This window comes from Oenanthe melanoleuca, chromosome 8, assembly GCF_029582105.1.
Source record: "Oenanthe melanoleuca isolate GR-GAL-2019-014 chromosome 8, OMel1.0, whole genome shotgun sequence".
NCBI lineage: Eukaryota > Metazoa > Chordata > Aves > Passeriformes > Muscicapidae > Oenanthe > Oenanthe melanoleuca.
In genome coordinates this window covers 18,112,456-18,132,848 of record NC_079342.1, presented here as the reverse complement: position 1 = coordinate 18,132,848, position 20,393 = coordinate 18,112,456, and the positions used below count along the sequence as shown (strand labels likewise).

The 20,393-nt window shown below is 39.3% G+C and overlaps 1 protein-coding gene across 1 annotated transcript in view; it reads left to right on the top strand.

Moving 5' to 3' along the window:
• Positions 1 to 20,281, top strand: part of TESK2 (testis associated actin remodelling kinase 2) — a 78,161-nt gene extending 57,880 nt beyond the window's left edge. The window contains exons 6-11 of the mRNA XM_056497164.1: positions 5,255 to 5,337; positions 7,127 to 7,202; positions 8,885 to 8,968; positions 10,063 to 10,149; positions 13,553 to 13,688; positions 15,517 to 20,281. Of these exons, the coding sequence (XP_056353139.1) occupies positions 5,255 to 5,337; positions 7,127 to 7,202; positions 8,885 to 8,968; positions 10,063 to 10,149; positions 13,553 to 13,688; positions 15,517 to 16,529 (1,479 nt within the window). The 3' untranslated portion in view covers positions 16,530 to 20,281. The remainder of the gene's footprint in view (positions 1 to 5,254; positions 5,338 to 7,126; positions 7,203 to 8,884; positions 8,969 to 10,062; positions 10,150 to 13,552; positions 13,689 to 15,516) is intronic.
• The last annotated feature ends 112 nt before the right edge of the window (positions 20,282 to 20,393 follow it).

Sequence of the window (20,393 nt, the reverse complement as noted above, 5' to 3'; positions counted from 1 at the left end):
CTTTCTGATAGTGTACAATGCCAGTCTCTGATCAGGCATTTCATCCTTGTTCACAGGTTTTTTTTCTTTTCTTTTTGTTCTCAGTTCCTGACCCCCCCACCTTATTGATCAAAATCCTAGTCTGGCTGACTTCATTTACTCTCTTCCTATTGCTCCCGCTTGATGCTTTATCCAGTCTCTTTGAGTTTTGGTATTTAATATGTTTAGCCATTTCTAGCTCTCCCCACATCCTGCTGCTCCAGGTTAGCTCTGATTCCTGCCACCATCACCTTGTACTTGCAGTTCTTCTCTCCTTGTAATAGTAATTGTTTTTTTTTACCCTGGCTCAGGATCCTGGTCTTGGTCCCTGGCTTGGGCTTATCCTCTTTCTTGTCATCTTAGTCATGCTCTCAAGTTCCTCATGCAGCATATACTGTTCTACTTTATCCCAGTCTGTTCTTTGCAGAGGTGGCAACAGGAGCATCTTATAAAGAGGTGTCACCACATTTAAAGTCGAGAACATGTCAAATTTGGTATGATACCATAGACTGATATTTTGATGGTTCACACTCCCTCCCTAAAAATCCACTACCAAAACTCTTGGTTAAAAACAAACAGGCAAACTTCCAAACAAATGCCTTTTAGTTTTGCAGAATTATGTATAATTGAAAACAAGATTTTATAATCAATAGTATATTGTGAGCAGTTTTAGAGAACATTGTGAGATGCATTGATGATAAAATCTATGGAGAAATTGTAATCTCTAGGCACATATATATAAATACATGTCTATGTGTGTGTATTCCTGCCAACATCTGCTTTCACTTCACAGTGTGTAATGGCTCAGCCTTCTCTCATTGAGAGAGGAGCAGTCTCAGTTACTATGGGACAGAATCTTGCATGTAAGCAATTACTGTGGATTATCTGATGTAACATAAATTCACTGCCTTTGGCCTTGAAAGATGCCCTGACTTCCTACCTTGTGTGCTGTTTGTCTTTAAAACAAAATAAACTCTAGGCTGTGAACAGCACTTTTGTCTGATGAGTCTCATAGCTGGTGCTGCAGTTGCAAGGCACCCTTTGTGCTGGAATAAGCTCTTGTCTGGATATTTTGCACTGCAGCAGAGAGCTTGCACTGAAAAAATTAGCTGTTACAGATGGCTGTTTCTAGTGATAGTCTCAATACTGAACTTCTACTGACACTTCAGGAACCAAATGGGACCTCTCCCTTAAGCATAATAGTTTCAAAAAACTGTAAACTTCCTGTTACACATTTAATTCTCAGTGATTTCTCCTAGGGAATAGCACTTCTTAAACAGCTGATACATCTCAAGTGGCCTTTAAATATTTTAATTTGGTAACAGCTATCAGAAGGTTGCAAATGACACTGCAGTGCCATTTCTGTGTTTTCCGGCGTGCAGTAAAATCTCTGAGGAGTTTAGCTTGTATGTAACATCATTAAATAAAACTATAGTGTTTCTTCATCTAAGCAACTTATTTTTAACTCTGAAGCTCTTGAGTCCATTTTCATTTTTGTTTATGTAAAAGGGAGAGTAGAATATTGCATTTGTCTTAGTAGGATTATGCTGTGCAAAGCAGATGTTAAGCTCCTGTAACACACAAAGGGGGCTTTATGTTCTTTCACATCTGTCTGCATAAACAGCTCTGTTAACTCTTTCGGACTCATGTACAGAGCTCCTTGCTTCTATTAGGAGACTGCCTCAGGAAGGACTGGTGAGATCCCTATTTTGGGAGGAAAAAAAAACCTCCCTCAAAAACTCAATTGAAGTCAAATAATGCCCTCTTAGACTGTGCGAGCTGCCAAAGGAAAGAACATCCCTGTCTGTAGAGGTCCAGAAAGAAAGCCTGGAAAGGTCACCAAGTTTTATTGCCTTGCAGCTTGTACAAATAGTGCAATAGTAAGTCAAAAATGCTTTCTCAAAGCTTGTATTGTGAAGCCACTTGGCATTTCATAGGCAGTTGTTGAGAGGCTCTTTGCACTAGTGAGGGGTTTGAACTCTTGCATCTCTGAGCTAAAATCCATTAATGGAACTTCTTCATACCACACTGATATACTATTTTTTACAGAAACTGAGAAGTATCACATTATTAGAAGAAGCAGTGCAGTTATTACATTTGTACTTTTCCTACTAAGATACCACCTCTAGATTAAATTCAGAAGTTCTTTTCAGCCTTTTAGTCTCTACTGAAGCTTTGTCCCTTTTTGGTCTTGATTTATCTTGTTGATAGAATGTGAATTCTTTGTTTTTCATTGAGTGCACATGAACCACAGCAGGCTGTGTTATGTTCCCTATTTATGAATTGCATCTCAAGTCTGGTAATTCTGTTATCTGTACTGAGGGTTTGGCACAGTGCTGTGTAATGGTATTACTCGGGTGGGAATTGTGGAGAAGGAGTATGGTGGTGCTGAGGGTTTTCCTTGACTACCTGGAGAATCTCAGCACAGAATGCAGCTTTACCACCAGCATAGCCTTGTCCTGAATGAGCTGTACAGGCTGGAGAAGTGACATCTGACCATGCTGGTTTATGTAGAGTGGGTTTACTACTGATTTTGCTAGGAATGGGCTTTCATTCTTTCTGGGTTCTAGGAAATCAGTGCTTAGCTACGTAAAAATTTGCCCCAGATGAATTAAATCAGTTTAGTTTCACTACAGTGAGCATTTGTAGTGACACTGGAATTTTATTGTATGGTACATGTCACCTGCCTGTGGCTGATTTAAGTATGAATAAAAAAGCCACTCTTGTATTGGAATACGTATCCTAATGAATTTAAATTCACACTCAGCACTTCTTCATGTGCAAACAAAAGACAGGCGTCCACTAATGAGAGAGAACATTTTCTGCAGCCCACCACAGCAGAACAGCTCATCAGTACTCTACAGCAGGAATGTTGCCCAAGGCTTTCCCCTGGTGCCTTCTCCTGGTGGAGTGGTCTCTCCTGCAGGACCTGTGGACCCCACAGCAGTGGGATGTCTGTGCTGTTGGGTCTCTCCAAATGCTTGCACAAGCAAGGGAGCATGGTTCTGCTGTGGGCAAATCCTGCTCATCGGGGAAGGGGCTCAGAGCTGTCAAGCAGCATTGATTTAATGTATTGATTTATCTAGGAATAACCTACTTGTATAATAGTTCAGTGCTGCACCTGAAAGCTGAGACTGCCTGGGGCTTGGTGGGGGGTAGGATTGTTCAGCTTCAGTTGATGTATCACTGTCTAACGGGATGCGATTAGATACTGGTAAGAAGCTGAAGGAATATTTACTGTCACAATGATGTTTCATTTAAGCTTCCTTTTGGTATCAAAGCAGCCTTGTAAATTATTGTGCATCTTAAGATCAGTAGCCAGATTTTTAATTTATGTTGAAAATAGTTCTTAGTTGGGATGTAAATGTTTCCTCAAAATTTTGATCAAGATCAAGGATTATTGGAGAATAACAATAATCCATAAAACCCAGAAGGTAAAATTAAATACTGCAGTCTTGCTTCTCAAAATTAATAAAATGTCAGTAATCAAAGGTATAATGCAAGAAGGAAATCTATGTTTCTATACTAGTGTTTATGAAGGATAGAGGTTTTTATAAAGAATGTTGAATTAAGAATCATCTTTAGTGGCTGAGAAATCTATGGCAGAAAAGTAACCTGAATTTTTTCCTGCATAAAATTGTATCAGCCTTCTTGAACACTGCAAAATCTTTGGTGTCCTCATGGACTTGTTTCTGTGTGGTACGCAATGAAATTCCCCTTGTCTGAATCATTTGAGTAAGATTTTTCAGTAGTTTTATCCTTCTCAGTTTTAAGTCCACTTACAGCGACCAAATGTTTAAAGAGAGGCAAGCTGAATGAATGCACTCTTTGATAAAAGATAACAAAGCCTGCAACTGAGAAGCTTTGCTGCTCTTTGGGCAAGCACAGTTGATTTAACTTGGTACATGTTTATGAATCCCCAAACTAACTGTAGTTATTATACTTGAGTCATACTAAACAAATAAAGCTTTGCATCTCAGGAGCCTGGCATGTGTTTCAAGAGGCTGGCATGCATTTTCTTTACATGATCTCAGGAGTGGCTTGCTTAACCTTTAAATTGGCAGGAAGAAAACTTACTTCATGGCCTGAGCTACAATCGTCTCTAAATAATGTAAACAGAGATGACCTGAACTTGATCTTTTAGACAAGGGACTCACTTTTCTTGATAGTTGCATTATACAGACAAGCTAATGCTCTAGGGTCAGCGAGGGGCTTTTGTACATCCAGGCACAATAAAGCCAGAAAGTGTTTCCTACTGTTTAGTTAATTAATGCAGGGTACCACTCAGTAGGAGTCAGTGGGTTTGCTGCCTGTCACTGCTATTGTACTGCCCGCAGAAGGGTACAGAACAAGCATGTGGGAAAGGAATGAATTCTCTGTCCTGTTCCATCTATTGCAGGACAGAACAAAATAGAGGGAATCACCTATCGATTCATTTGGTGAAATGGGAGAAGATGTGGTACTGGAATAGTCAAAGCATATTTCTCAGAGTTGTAAATAAATAACAAAAATAAATCAATAATGCCCCATGTCTGATGTGATGCTGTTAGAGCACAATTATCTGTGTGTGTCCTTAAGTTGCCCTCCATCCTGACACTGGAGGGCATATCTGAAAGGAAAAGACTGACAGCATTTCCCTATTAGACTTTTCTCTTAAATCATGTTTTATGATGTACTGTAAAAAAAAGAATTTTGGGACTCTAAAAGGACGTATAACTTAGTCACATCTTATATTTTCTGATGGAAGTTTACTGCAAAGCAGCAAGTTCCTTTTCAGTAATATAGCAAAATATATAAATGCATTTAGAGTCTTCTCTGATCTTGTATTCTGGTCAAGTACAGGCAAATTGTAAAAAGAAAATGTAAGGTGTCATAGTGAACAGTATGTATTGCATAGTTGAGCATAAGGGAGCTAAATCATCTTAATTCTTGTTAAAACCTAGCAGGGTATGTGCTGCCTCTGGCTGCCTGCCTTCTCAGCAAGTTTTTAAGTGGATTATTAACTAAGTGGAGGTCTGTTTGCAGCATCTTAAGTTTGACAGACATGTGATTGTGAAGGGGGAGGGTGGGGGAAAAGGGTTGTTGCTCTCAGACAAATGCTTCTCATAGATTAATATCTTCCAAACTATATTTGTAGTCTTGTTTTATCTATTTTTAATCTGGGATGTTAGAGAAGTTTCATGCCCAGACAGTAACTCTTCTGTTTGGTTTTTGTTTTGTTTTGTTTTGTTTCCAGAACTGCTTAATCAAACATGATGAGAATGGATACTCAGCAATAGTTGGAGACTTTGGTTTAGCAGAGAAAATTCCTGATCACAGGTATGCAAGCTAATCTAAATGGAGTGAGAGTTGTAGTACAACTGTGCAGGTCAGAAGCTCTAGTGAACCAGATCCTTGAGGCTGTTATTGCACTCTGGTACATAATTTTCAAAAAATACTCTCAGTCTTCAGTCTGGAGCTGTAGACTGAATAACCAAAATGTTTCAGCCTTAATTACTGTATATTTTGATATTTAGTGGTGACATTTATTCTTCAAAAATGTTCCAGTCACTGAAGGATTTGCTCAAGCTCTTCAGTAGATCTTTTAATCTGGTTTTTGGGAATTTTGGGGTTAAAAAAACCCAAAACACAAAGCAAACACAAAAATGTTGTCCAGCATTCTGGATTGGGATGATTTTCTAATTAATGTCATTCGTTGATTTCAAGCAACTTTAGCTTCTTTGCACCTTCATAAACAATATTCAGTGGCATTCTGGCATTATTCTTATTTAATCTCTGGGTTAGTTTTTAAGATCCAGGATTATAACAGGGTAAATAAAATTAATTATAAAATTACTGTGTAATTCACAATTTTCTTTTCTCTAGGATGAAATTATAGTCAACTCATTTGAGGAATGCACAGGGGGCTGTCACAAGCTATTGTTACAATTGAAAATAGTTCTTTTGTCATCCCTCCATTAGAGAGATCAAGGACAAAGATTTCATTGTTCTCTCTGTATATTGACTTGTGTGTTGCAGAGTATTCTGACTGTGAAATGTGCTGTCAGATTTTCTCCAGTGTGTGCTTCTGCCTAAAATACATGAAAGCCTTCCAGCACTTCTGACTGTGAAGAAAACAATAAAAGTTGATCTCAGCTGTGCATAGTTTTTAATTGCGCATATCCTAAAACGATATCTTGAGAGATCTGAAGGCTTGCATTAATATTGGTGAAATACTGGATGTAAAAGCTTAACAAAGCGAATATCTTCAATTACAAACTACTGATAAGTATAGCCACTGTCTGTCTTGTAGCTGCTGTGGAGCAGCACCCTGTGAGGTGCTGAAAGCTTCAGCTGTATTCAGATGAACCCATCAGAAAATCAGGAAGACACTACAGGTGCCTTAAGGTGTCCTTAATATCCAGCTTTGAGATGCCTTGAAAAATGAAATTAGTTAGTAGCTTGAGACTAAAACCAGCGACATAATAGAATTGCTACGTTAGCCACTATTTTGTTTTTATCTAGTTTTACCTCCATTTTCAAATGCAGCTTTTTCTTTGCAGTTAGCTGGTAACAAGCTGTGCTATTTTGAAACCTTCAGAGGCCTTTTCTTTTTAAAATAGGTATTCCCTCAAGATGAGCTGGGTGACAGGCTGGAGCCTTCCTTAAGGCCTCAGTATTCAGTTTGTGAAAACTGAAAGTTTTTCAAATTGGGTCTATTCTGATTATTTTTAATTTTTCCATATTAAAGAATTCATCTGATCCATCTTGATTTTTAATTTTTTTTAAACAGTTTTCAAATCTTTATTTTAATAATTAATAAGTTTGGCTTCATTCAGAATATACGTGTAGGGATGGATAACTGCATGTCTTGCTGGATGAATGGAGAACTTGGCATCTAGCCCAAAAATGATGTCCACAAACCTTTTTATGTATAGATGAAGGAGCCAACTGTGCCAAGAGTTAAGCAGTAAAAACCTATTCAATAGCTGTGACCTTAAAATAAAGCATTCTTTAATTGATGTTAATAATTGATTGGGAAAGTTAGTAGCAATGCTTGAACATTTAATTAATGGTTCTTCCTTCTCTCCCACCACCTCCCATTCTTATCTATCCCACATCTACATAGTGAGAAGTTACCAGTTGTGGGTTCACCCTTCTGGATGGCACCAGAAGTTCTCAGAGATGAGCCCTACAATGAGAAGGTAGGTACATGGTATAAATGCAGTTAGTTGTCAAATGGTTTTTTCTGTAGCGGTATGCAAGATTTCGAATTTCCATCATACTAAAATTATTGTTATTTTCACTTGTAATGTTTCTGTACTCAGATCATTCAGACTAAGGGAGAGTGAGAATTAAATAGCTAATGCTTTTAATTAATGGTGTTTATTCTTATATGGAAATAGAATTGGTTTTAGGATTGTTCTCTGTTACACTGTTTCCATTTTGAAACACCCCACATACTGAAATACAGTAATGTTTTGTTGACCTAACACAATTTAACCGAGTCTGAAAAATGTAGCAAAGCTGCTTCCCTGACTGCACATTGGTGAATTCTGGGTAGAAGTAAAAGGTCTGTATCTAAACTTGCACAATTCTCTATGTGTGTGTGTGTGTATATATATATGTAATATATATGTATATTTGCATGTATGTATATGTATGTGTGTGTATAAATATAAAAAATAAACCAGCATGTCTTAAGGGAAGATACCTTGATAAGACAAAATGTTCTCCAAAGGTATATCTAAGGTTTTCTGTTTGTGTCATTGGGAAATGTTTCTTTCAGAGAAGGATCAGGTCATATTGGGTTTTGGAAATTTTCAGTCAATATCTTCTTTACACAGGATTTTGTCTCCATTGCTTCAGTTCTGCCAGTGCAGCTTTTCTGTGATAAAGCCCACCTCTTGTACCTCTCTGGATCTAGTAGTTAATGATATGTTTAATTTGTGGTACTTTTAACTTGCAGGAAAGCAGTAACTACCTCAGTAATTAATGTAATGATTACAATTTCAAAGCTTTTAAAAGAGTTTAAGTGACCTAAATTAATAATAAAGTACCCAAATCTATGGTGCCACATTCTTCATTGACCCTACCATGGGGGGGACTGAAGAGGAAGCAGTTGTAATACCTCATCAGCATGAAAGGGAACACATAAACAAGCCTGATACATAAGGGATGGATTCATGCTTCTGCCCTCTAGACTTGTATTCCATGTTTTCCTAAATTTTATTGCCTGAAATTTTCAGATGGGTAGAAATCTGAGGAACTGTGCAGCTCCAGAGGTAGTCAGATGAGTGGTTACTAATTGTCGTGAAAAGTAAACCTGATATATACAGTGCTGCTAGATATCTCAGGCTTTGGGAAGACAGTTTTCTCCAGAGGTACTGAACTGAGAAGAGGAAAATGTAATTTTTCTTAAAAACAGCATTAATATTCTGGCTAAGCTATGAATTACATGTATTTTAAACCTGTTTTTCTAACAAGAGTGATATATGGGCATGTCATGTTTTGGCAGGGTTTTTAATTATTCCCACGTGTAAGACATCAAATGGAACTTCACTATTCTTTGTTCAAGAAAGGATTTTTTTATTTTTTAAATTTTTGCATTGCTGAATTAAGAGTGGTCTGGTGGGTTTTTCTTTTTCTTTTCTTGAAAAAAATTAAATTTATCATTGCTATTTGTGCAACAAGAATGCTTTCTGTGAGCATTGGTTTCTTCACATGGAAAATGTTAGCTCTAATGCAGTTGCTCAGTGTTGTAAGGCTGTGGTGTTTTTTAGTTGTTTCATGATAGCCATTTGGGGTAAGGAGAAACTCAGTGGCAGATAAGAACGCTGAGTATTCATAGCTGAACCATGTGTCTATTAATGTTTTTCTCTCTCAGGCAGATGTGTTCTCCTATGGCATAATTCTTTGTGAGATTATAGCAAGAATACAGGCAGACCCAGACTATCTCCCTCGCACAGAGGTACGTGGTTGTGTTTATAACATTGGTGGGAGGATGTGAGTCTGCCATGATAACAGCTCAGCCTTTAGAACTTCTGCACTGCTGTCAAAGATAGGATGAATAGATGTGACTTTAAAAATAGCCTGTAAAAAGCTTTTGCTCTTTATGCTGTTATTGTAGGAAGCTCCATTGAAGACACTTTCTCAAAAATTTCGTGCAGCTGCAGTCCTCGTGGGAATTCTTTCTGCCCCTTACTGGCAGGACATTGAGAGCATTGCAATGCAAACTCTTCCTTTTGTGGAGTGATAGCTCTTGCCAGGTTCACAGTGAGGCACTTTTGGCACTCTGCATGCACTAAGCAGCCCCCCTTGTGAAAGGGGCAGGAGCTGTACTTACAGCAACCAGAATAAGTTCACCCTTATTTTTGTGTGGACTCTGCTAAGCACTGTGGATCTGAGCTATAATTGAAATATAATTAAAGATACTTTTTTCATTATTCGTCCCATCTACAGGGCAGCTTTTGACCCTCTGTGGAGGTTATTCCAAATTGTCTATCCCTCTCCATTTCTGAAAATGAAAAAATTGCTTAGGACTTGGACTGCAATAAATAAACAATTCTTTTTTAGTCTGCCCTTCAGATTTTTATAGACATGCACTTAAGGAACTGTATAATTTGTATTACCAGTCTACCATCCACTGAAGTGTTAGCCATTTTAACTGATACATTTCCATCATGGTAAAGCCTCTGGTTTTAGAGCAGGCTGTTAATGTGCACTGTGAAAGTCACTACAGTGAAACATCATAGTATACAGTGTTGTTTCCAAATCCACACAGGCAACGTTTCAAGTGCAATGGATTGTATTTGAATCCAGGAAGAAGGATGGGCTTTGATATCAACTCATTCTCTTACAGCTATCCTGTATCAGTAATTCCAACTGGGAATGCTGCAGTTTGGAGTGTGCATGAAGTTTTCTCAAACTCTTCTGTTATGTGGTTGCTGAGAAAAGTGTTCATGGTTGTTCCTGATAACTTCACATAGGCACCCCATGAAAAGAAGATGCTTTGAGCTAGATAGAAAACCTCATTTGTTTCTCTATGCTTTGTCGTTTGTACAGAATTTTGGGTTGGATTATGATTCCTTCCAACACATGGTGGGAGACTGTCCTCCTGACTTCCTCCAGCTGGCCTTCAATTGCTGTAATGTAAGTATCTTACTTGAAGGGGAGAGAACTCCTAAACTGGAGTTGTCTAAATCCTTCTGGCTTTTGAAAAGAAAGCTTAAAGCATTTACAGAAGAGACTTGAAGAGCCTACCTCTAAAACCAATGTACCTTCTGACAACCCAGGAAGTCTCTTTCAGTTTTTACCTTCCCTTCCCCTTGCTAAAAGGTCTGTCTTGTGTTTTTGCAATTCTGTGTTCTGTCCTGCCAAACAAACAGGTCTGACACACTAAACAGCTTCTTGCAGACTGCTCAGGCTGATCATAACCAGTTGGATGCCATTGACACTGGCTAACCCTCGGGCTGACAAAATCCAGCTGTTGTTGTGTGCAGACCTACTGAGCTATGAAGGCCGGACTGACTTGCTCTTACAAACAGAGGGGACAAACAAATCAAAAGCAGGCATTAAACTATTCTGAAGTGTCTGTATGATGCCTTTTGGAGAAGGGGTTTGACATCCAAATCCCTAGCCTGTGTCATAAAATCCAAACTTAGACTGAAATGATTTAATATCTGTAAGGCTATAGGCCCTGTGCTGTAGGGAGAAAATTTTCTGGCAATTATTCAAGTAAAATTGTGATAGTGCTGGATACCTTCCTGGCTCCTTATTGTGAAAACTCCAGGGCAGTAGATCTCTTCTGTTGGTTATCCTGTAACAGAGTTATTATTGCCAATGTATAGTAAATCAGTTTATGTATAGTAAGAGAACCTGAGCTTCCACCACATTCAGCTGAAGTTGGGAATGTCCAGTCTGCTCAACTTAAGTAGAGGCAACTTAAAAAAATTTTACTGCACAAAACATGGCCCTGGATTCACAACCAGGCTGTGCTGGAACTGATTGCCAGCATTGTGCTCAAGTGAGTGCTTTTAAGAAGTTTCATCTCTTTGTGCTTTTGGTGGTTATTTTTGACCTGACCTCTCTCTTTACTTTGTATTATTACAAAAGCCCACGCTCAAGGAGAGAGTGGTATAAAGGTGCGAATGGGAGCAATGACTGCTGCTTTTGGCATCACGTAGCATAATTTGATTCTAAAAGTGTTTGTGGAACTTACTGTTTTACTCCTCTTATTTCACCTTAGTACAGTAGAGCTTGCTTCACCTGGACAGTGGTACATCTCACTCACATTTACGAAGTGCTTTGATTACATGAGCTCTAAAGGGTTTGATTAGAGGTAGGATTTGACTTTGAAAAGTTCAGCTCCCACTTGGAGACTCCAGAAACGGTGCTGCATCCAAACACATAATGCATGACTCAAAGCAGTTTTTCATCTCAGAAATTCAGTATAAAGCTGCTCATGAAGGAAGGGGCAGTTTTTATTCTCATGTAAGAATTCGGTGTGCTCAGAGAAAAAGGGTTTTCTCCTACTCATTATTGTCAAATGCAGCTTCTTGTATAATAAATGTCCCTTTGCTGAATTGAAATGGAAATTGCTGTCTTGTGATCCAGCCATTAATATGCTGATTTCAGTGTGGGGCATGCTGGAATTCACATACCACTCACCTAGGAGAAAGAAAACAGAGTAAACAGATAAGGCTTTCTTTATATTGTCCTAAGCATGCTGGGCTTCAGTAAGAAGTGATTGGTGTGGTAATTTTCTCTGAGACATGGGCATTTATATAGCTTTTTATTATTTAATAGGTCAACAAGGTGTGAACTGTATAGCCCAACTGAAGTAATGTGCAAATCCCTGGGATTTTCTACAGCCAGAAAATGTGTTTTAAGGCATCCTAAGAAGACCAGTAGAAACTGGCATGTATGAGTAGTGGATTAACGTTTAATTTAATTTACATTTAATTTAAAGTGTGTGGGTTTGTAAATAAGCACCTGCAAGCATCCAATGATTATAAGCCTACTTGTGGGACTATTTAATAAACATAATCATAAATGATCATGCAAAAAGCTTACCAGGATGAGCTAAGTTGTTGGCAACTGCTGCTTTGAGAAGGAACCTTCTCTTCCATTTGAGCAGAATATGGACTGCTCTGAATAACTTTTCCATTGCTGCTCTTGTCTTGGATCTTACCTAGCACAAATTAAAATAGCCAGAGAGCTCTTTTTACTTCCTGTAACTTCCAGTAGCTTGCAACAGCTCCCTAAGATTCCCAAATTAGTAAGTTTGTCAGAGTACAGTGTGTGCTTCAGTGTTGCCCCTGCCCTACTCTTTCAGTGAAATAGGGAATGCAGAAAAATGTTTACCAATGCCAGGAAATTCCAGCTGCTGCTTTAGAACTATTTTCTTGTTGCTCTTCAGCTCTTCAAGTGTGGTTTCTTTGTTTTGTTTTTATTACTGTACATAGGAATTTTTAGCACTTTGCCCCTTGTTGCTAGAAGGTGTTCTGGCATTGCTGATCATACCACTGCTCTTCAGAAAGATCCATCTCAACCTGCAGGGTAGTATCAGGGAGGTCTTTGGGGTTTGTTGTGTACACAGCACTACTGTTCCCATTGTAGAGGTGAGATCTGTCTGGGCTTGTCCACTCTGAAAAAGCCTTTAGAAGCCTGGAAACAGCAATCAGATCAAGATCAAGAATTGTTTTTATTACTGGAATGAAGTTAACTTTTGGCTGCTGAATTAGATGTTGCTACCTACAGTAGTGAAGCCTGTGACATATATACAGAGTCAATGCTCAAAATGATGAAATGCTTTTAAAGTTAGTGTTTAAAGGAAGCTGCTTGCCCTGTGGTACAATTTTAGTGTTGGACTTTGTTTAGGAATCTATATCTGCTGGAGTGAATAAATAAATACATACTGAGAAATACAGACTAATGCATATTGATGAGCAGGGGGAATGTTTTACCTGGGAAAGATGGATTTTTCTTTTTCCTGATTTATAACTTTTTCACACCGCTCTTGCTTCCTTACAAGATAGACCAGTACACTATGTAGTATGGCTAAGTAACAGATGGAAAAATACAACATTTTCAGCTTTAAGATCAGCAGTGCTATTTAGGAGTGTTTTAATTAGAGCCACAAGGAGATGATGGAAGAATTACAATATTTTAAAGACTGACATAGCCATGTTGTTTTGTGTAATCCTTTTGAAATAACATTGGTATATAATTGGTATATAACCAGAGTCCAGAAAGAAATCCTGAATTATGCAAGCTGTTTCAAGCAAACCAACCAACCTCCCCTCACAAACCATGAATCTGACAGTTTCCCACCTTTTCAATTAAAAATTTTTCCTCTTCCTAGAATATTTACAAATTAAATGTGAGAGGTATAATAGAATACTGCTTTTCCCCTGCTTTCTGTAGGTTTTTTTTCATTGACAACACACTTAAAACCATTTTGCATTTCCTCATTGTCCCTCTCTCTCAACTGTGTAAGCAGAATAGCATGAGCAAACCCACATGGACTTACTTGATTTATGTGCATTCACAGATGGATCCAAAGTTGCGTCCTTCATTTGCTGATATTGTCAAAACACTGGAGGAAATGTTAAACCGCCTGAGAAATGAGGACTCAGAGAGAGAAAGAAAGTTCTTGAACCTTGACAACAGTGAAAGAAAACCAAAAGGTAAGTGTCTGTATTGTGCAAACATTGCTATGTGTTCACAGCAAGAGGAGAAAAAGCTTCATATTCTGAAAATTTGTGTTTTGGCTATATATGGTTTTATTTATGGTTTATGAATGATTTTACACAAACCCTGAAAATTATTCTGGAGCAATGCTCTATACTTTGCATCTCAGAATGTCCTTCGGTGAAAAAAAAGCAGACTGTTTCTTAAAGTGCCTAATAATATTCTGTCCCCAAGATCTTGAGAGGAAATTTAGAGTTCATTTGGGAATGTGTTTGTAAATTGCTAATAGTATATGAAAAATCCATCAACTTTTGAGTTATTGCTGCCATGCTTTGTACATATGCATAACTTTTTTGGTGTATGTTACATGTAACATTTAGAGGCTTCTTAAATTCCTTCAGGAGGAAGAGCACAGAAGATGCAAGAGTATTATAAAGTACCTAGAAATACTCTGAAAGACGAGAAAAGATGAGTCCCAGGTCTGCTTGGGAATGTTGGCCTTGAAAGGTTTTTTTCTAAAGCTGTCTGGTGCCACCTGGTGTGAGGAGCAAACTCCTGTATCCTGGGCCATATTCTGACTTGGGTGTTTTATGTTAGTACACTTCTGGCATTAGAAACTTAAGAGTACCTTAAAAATAGTTTCTTATTTTATGTGGATATGCAAATATGTAACATATGGACATAACTATCGATCTGTAATATAGTTGTAGATGGAAATATTTTTTTCTCTGCGTCAAACCATGCAGAGTTAATGCATGTGGTAGTTCTCCCACACCTGGAAAGCATCTAAAAGAGGTGTGAGTTAAAAAGGAAATTTGTTTGTTTGTTTGTTTAGGGTTTTTTGTTTGGGTTGGGTTCTTTTTCTTTTGGTGTTTTTTTTTTTTTCCCCCTGTCATTCTCCCTTTGATGTACATGTACAAAACAAGTACTTCTCAAAGAAGTGTTGCATGCTGTTCTTGGACTTGCATAGTCTTTCCTACTGAAATGGCTGTAGTCTAAACTGTGGCAGTATTTAAAGGAAAAAGTGAAAATCTTATGTGCTTATTTGGGAAGAATAGTAAGGAGAGATCACTTTTTTTTATCCATTTGTTATTGCTGTAACACAGCTCTTTAGAGGCATCTTGAGAGCTCATGGCCAATGCACGTTCCAAATACTTGGGGAGTTAACATCTACCAGTTTTTCATCCTAATCTAGTGATACAGCTTTTATTTATAAATGTGTGCATGTGCAACGGATGCAAATTCACAGGCACATGTACAACTTTTAAACTCCTATTATTAGGATCAGACTCTCATGTATCTCCAGTTTTGTGTTGAATAATGTACTGAAAGAAGGCTGGGATAGATTGATTTAAAATCTGCATGGTACAAGGAGAGACTTTTTTTTTTTTTTCTCTTAGACATTTCCCATCAGAGTGAAAAAGTCCCCATTTATTTGGCAACTATGTTTTGTATTAGTTCTCTTTTGTGGGCAGTAGCACCAACAGACCTTGGGCAACCTCTGCTGGAAGCCAGGACAATAAATCTAGAAACATGCAATTTGTTCTTCTCTAACACCACCCTGTGCCATCTCTGCTGTGGCAGTATACTGGCAGCGAGGAAGTTTGCAGGGGCCCTAAAATACACTGAGGAGAAGAGGATGGTGTACTTGTGTTTGTGCAGGAACTTAAAAGGAAGGAGTTTATATGCCTATGGAACATAGTTTGGAATATCAGAAATGGAGCTTTTTTCTTTGCAGTGGGCATGAAGGCTCTATAAGCAAGCAGGTGCACAGCTATGCACAGAGCTTCCTCAAGCTAAGAGTATTTCTCTTTTTCTACTCAGGATCAATTGATAAAGGACCAGGAGTAAAACGTTTGAGTTCCTTGGATGATAAGATCCCACCCAAGTCACCCCGTCCACGTCGGAATATCTGGTTGTCACGCAGCCAGTCGGATATATTCGCCCGCAAACCTTTCAGGAAGATAAACGTGCAGGACCCCTACTACACACCAAGCAAAGGGTTAGGCCGGAAAGTGAATCCCTTCAGCGCCCGGGAGGACCTCAAGGGGGGAAAGATCAAATTCTTTGACATGCCAAGCAAGTCTGTGATTTCCCTCGTGTTTGACCTACATTCTCCAGAGGCAGGTGGAGGCTTAAAAGCCAGCCAGTCCCAGTTTCGGCAGGCATATAGCACAGACGGGCAAGAACCTTCCCTTCTTCCTGGGAGGAGATGCAGATCACTTCCACTCTCTCCTGAATTACCACACAAGGAATATGGCCTGTTTGGGGGACTGTCTTCAACTGTTGGCAGGTGTGACCCAGCCCAGTTAGGTGCAGAGGTTCGGCAAAAACTATTGAGTAGCACTAAATATGGTGTGTCAGAGATTCCCCCCTTTCATGCCAAGCCTCATAGACCAGAGTTTCTTCTTGCACCAGGACAAGAAGAGGATATGGACTGTTCAGATGGGCCAGTGGCCCAGGAGGAAAATGGGTTTTGCCCTGTTGAGAATGCATGTGGAGATCCAGCATGTGATCAGCCATTAGTGCTGGCCCTGTCTGGGCCACTGTCTTACAAAAAGCTCTCAGTTGAGAATTCAGTGAACTCTGAGGGACACAGCTCCCCACAAGTGTTTGCAGGTTGTCTCCCTTCTGAAGAGATGGAGGTAGAAGATGATCTACTGAAAATTACTCTGTTAGAGTCTACAAAGCCTCTGTTCAGTGTTAGTCCTCCGACTGAGCTGAAGAGAGAGGCATGGTCCTTCAGGGAGCAGGATGGGGACAGTCCTGCCCTATTGTCTCAGACCTCCTCCAACATCTCGGCAAGTGGCAGCACAAAGTCAACTTGTGACATATGAAGAGAGGGCTTAAACTGAATGTGTGCTTGAAGGAACAGTTGTTCCCAGCTGATTAAACTCTGGTTCTCTGCAGTGCTGGGCTTCACATTTGAAAGAAACTCAACAGATGGTGGAAGCTGGCTGTCCAGACAGATAGCTGCAGACAGTATCTGAAGAGACTGATTATTTTATAAAACTTTATTTCAAATTGTGTTTATTCCCTTTTCTGATTTGCATTAGGAGGGGGAACTAGTCCAGCCAGAATGGCCATGTGGGTCCCACAGTCCTTCCAAGCAGCCAGAGCAGGCACCATGTAAACAGTTTGACCTGGATTTCCAGCAATGGGGCATTTTAAGGTCTTAAGCTCCATGTAGAGTAAAAAGAATGACACTTAAATTTTTCCCTCTTTCCTCTAACTGAACAGATGCTCTAAGCCACTGCAGATTTTTCATTAGCATTCTGCATCAGTGCATGTGAGTTTCAGAAACAGGCACAGAAGTCTTTCTGAGCTATGTTGAGCAGATAGGAACGCTCTCTGGTCCCAGAGCTGCTTTGAATACTGTTGTAGCATTAAACAAGCTCTTCTTTCAAAAGCAGCAAAAACAAAACCCCTCATGCTGGTCACAATCTGCAGGCTGAGTCACATGACAAGTACTTTGCAATTAACAAGAAGAATCTGTTCCCTTGTGTTTCATTTTCCTTGGGATTTAGTAATGATGTTTAATACATTTGTGCAGGGAAGCTCACTTCCTTGTACAGCACTTTATGTACCTCAGCCCAAATGTGGAGGAAGATTTGCCCAGGGCACAGAGAAGCATATTCCAGGCATTGCCATTTCTGGGCTTCTGAAGGAACTGCTCCTGAAAGTACCAGCTGTACTGAGCTTTTGGCAGTGGGTGGGCTCTTATCTCTGAAGAGCCGAGTGGACATCATGATGTGTTTCTGCAGAACAGTTAAATACAGTAGCTACATCACAATTGACTATTATCACTAAGCTGGAAGAGTCCCATTCACCTCCCTCTCTGGTACAACATCCCATCTCACTGATTTCACTGCAGTAATGATGGCTCCTGACTAGCCTGCTTGACAGAGGACAGGGATCTCATGCTAAGGGAAGTTGCCAGCAGTGTTGTAACCCCACAAGCTCTTGGAGAGAACAACTCACAGTAGAGCTTTGAATTGTCAAACTGAAAAAAATCAGCTTGTCCCAAACTGACTTTTTGTGTCCTCTGCAGAAAGAAGCTGCTGTCTTTATTGGTTTCTCACTGAATAGGATGGGGGTTTTTTTGGTGGTTTTGGTGTGGTTTTTTTTTTTTTGGTTTTTTTTTTTTTTTTTTTTTTTTTTACTTTCCTCCACCAGCAGGTACCTGTGAAAAATGCAGCAACGTAAGTTTTAATGCTGCTTGCTGGAACCAAAATCAGCAATCCCTGCTCTGGGATGCAGTGTATGGGAAAGCTTGTTCTATGACATTTATGTAACATCCTGCCCTTTTCTACTATCATCATCTCAAAACCCATGGGATTTTTAAAATTTGATTTTTTAGGGTTTTTTAACCTATATTATCATTTCTGAGTGAGGTAAACATTGCACACCTGCTGAGCAGATGGTGATGCAGCAGAATCCAGAATTTCATCCAGGTAACTTGTTACATTCTTCCTGCTCTCTTGTAAGGCTCGATACTGTAAGCTAGTCTCTGATGAAAGCCAGACTACTTCCACTCTTCTCCTGTTTCAAAGAAAGGATGGAGAGAGCCTTAGTTCTTTCTTGGCTGGGATGTGTATCTTTCCTGAGGTGTAGGTAGCTATTCTATGACTTACAGCTATGACTTCCTCTAGTGAAGTGTGTGCTAACCTGAGCAGCAGTTCTCCCTTTGCAGTGGCTGCCATGAATCAAATGAGAAACCCAGTGTTGCTGAGTTATTTAATACAGTCCATGCCAGATTAGGCAGCTGTTGGCAGTTTGAAGGAGAAAATGCCTGTGCTCACTAAGATCACACCTTTTGGCCCACAGCTGTCTGCAGAGTGCAGAGCAGCTTGTATGGCTGCCACTTTGAGAACAGAGAAACACCAGAACTCAGTGGCCTGCCTGGTGCCTGCTTGCTTCTTTTGTTTTTGTTTTCCTTTTTTTAATCTTTGCTACAATTGTATCTTCTGAGAAGGAAACCATCAGCACCAGCTTCTGTTGTCACAAGATGCATTTAGGTGTGTGACGTCAGACAAACAAGCAATAATTAGTAATTTACTTTTGGATCACCAGGCCGAGAGAAGCTGTCCAGCAGCCTGAGCAGAGAGCACACACACACCTCTGGCTGCCCTGAGGCTCCCTGAGAGAGCCCTGGCTGACACCTCATCATGAAGCCTGTTGCCCTCTCTGACACTGCAAAGCTAGAGCAGTCAGGCTTGGGGTACCGCTGGGGCACCCACTGCAGAGACCTCATTGTTCTCTTACACCGTCTTTATGTTTCCCTGCTCTGAACAGCTCTTGCAAAGCAGCACAGCTAAAATTTTATTTTCTTAACTCCGCTCTAAGCACAACCAACTGACATGCATTGGGCACAACTATTAACTCTTCTGGCTCTTGGTACTGAGATGGAGATGTCAGAAACAGAAATGCCAAGGACTAGTAGCTCAGGCCTTTATTGGATTGGTTTGCATGGGAAGAGGCACGTGTATGAAGCTGGAGTAAAAGGTCATTTTAAAAACTACCAAGTGGTTGCTGAAACCTAGTGTTTCTAAGGATGCATTTGGAAGTCACTACATCTCATCCCTTTGGCTGCATAAAGCTGAATCTAGGCTGCACCTAGTAACTCCTAGGTTTTGTGCCTACTGAAGTTGCTTTTCTACAGAGGGCCATTTTCTGACAGCTGCTGATAAACATGAATTTGAACATGTGGTCAGCAAACTCCTTGTTTTATAGTGATGTGACAAAGTTTTATTGTGATTGGATTTTACAGTGATTTTGACTTTACAGGAGCAGTTCTTGCTCTTTTAAAGTACTTTCTACACATTGCTACGCATCTCCCTGAAGAGATCAAAGATGTTTTTAATTCACTTTAAATCTATGTTGAGTTCATTTAAATGTCTGTTATAAGCTATTTTTGTTGTGGTTGCAGGTTGATAAAATGCAGCCAAGAGAATGCATGTGAATTGCTCTCAAAAGCAGCACAGCCAAGGGGCTGTAGCAGACTTGTACTTGGAGAGGCATTGATGTATTATGTGTAACAGAACATTGGTATTTTTTGCCAGTACAACTAAAGACACTTGAATAATTCCTGTTTGCACTTAATGCTATTGTTTATATTGCATGTCACTACATTTCTATGCAAAACAAATGACCTTTTTCTTTGGGAGGAGGGGCAGCCAGATATTTGATTAAGTATAAAGATCTTTGCGAGATGATCTATTTTCGTATTTATGAAGGAGTTTTACGTCTTAATATTTTGCAGTCTGTAAATAGCTGAACTTGTAATTAAAGGCTTAGGAAGAAGTTTGTAGCCTGTGTATAATAGTAAGTTAACACTGCCAGAAAAAAAATCTTTGCGAAACAACTTTTCTAATATTGAGGATATTTATGAATATGTAAAGAAAGCACGTCTTGTTTTTATGTTGATTGACCTTCTGACTTTTTTGAACTATAGAAATGGTGTATGTTTTATTGGAACTGCAATAAGAAGTAACCAAAGATGAATCCACTTAAATATTTTCATAATTTTTTTCTTGGTCAGGTTTTGTAAACTTTCCCAACTTGCTTTCAAAATAAAAATGAAATCAAGGCCTGCGTCTTGTGATTAAGAGGACAACTGGTTTAAGTTAAAAAAGCTGGCTCAAATGCTTACTTAAAATACAAATGCCATTAATACCTGGCTTGAGATTGTACCTGCTATT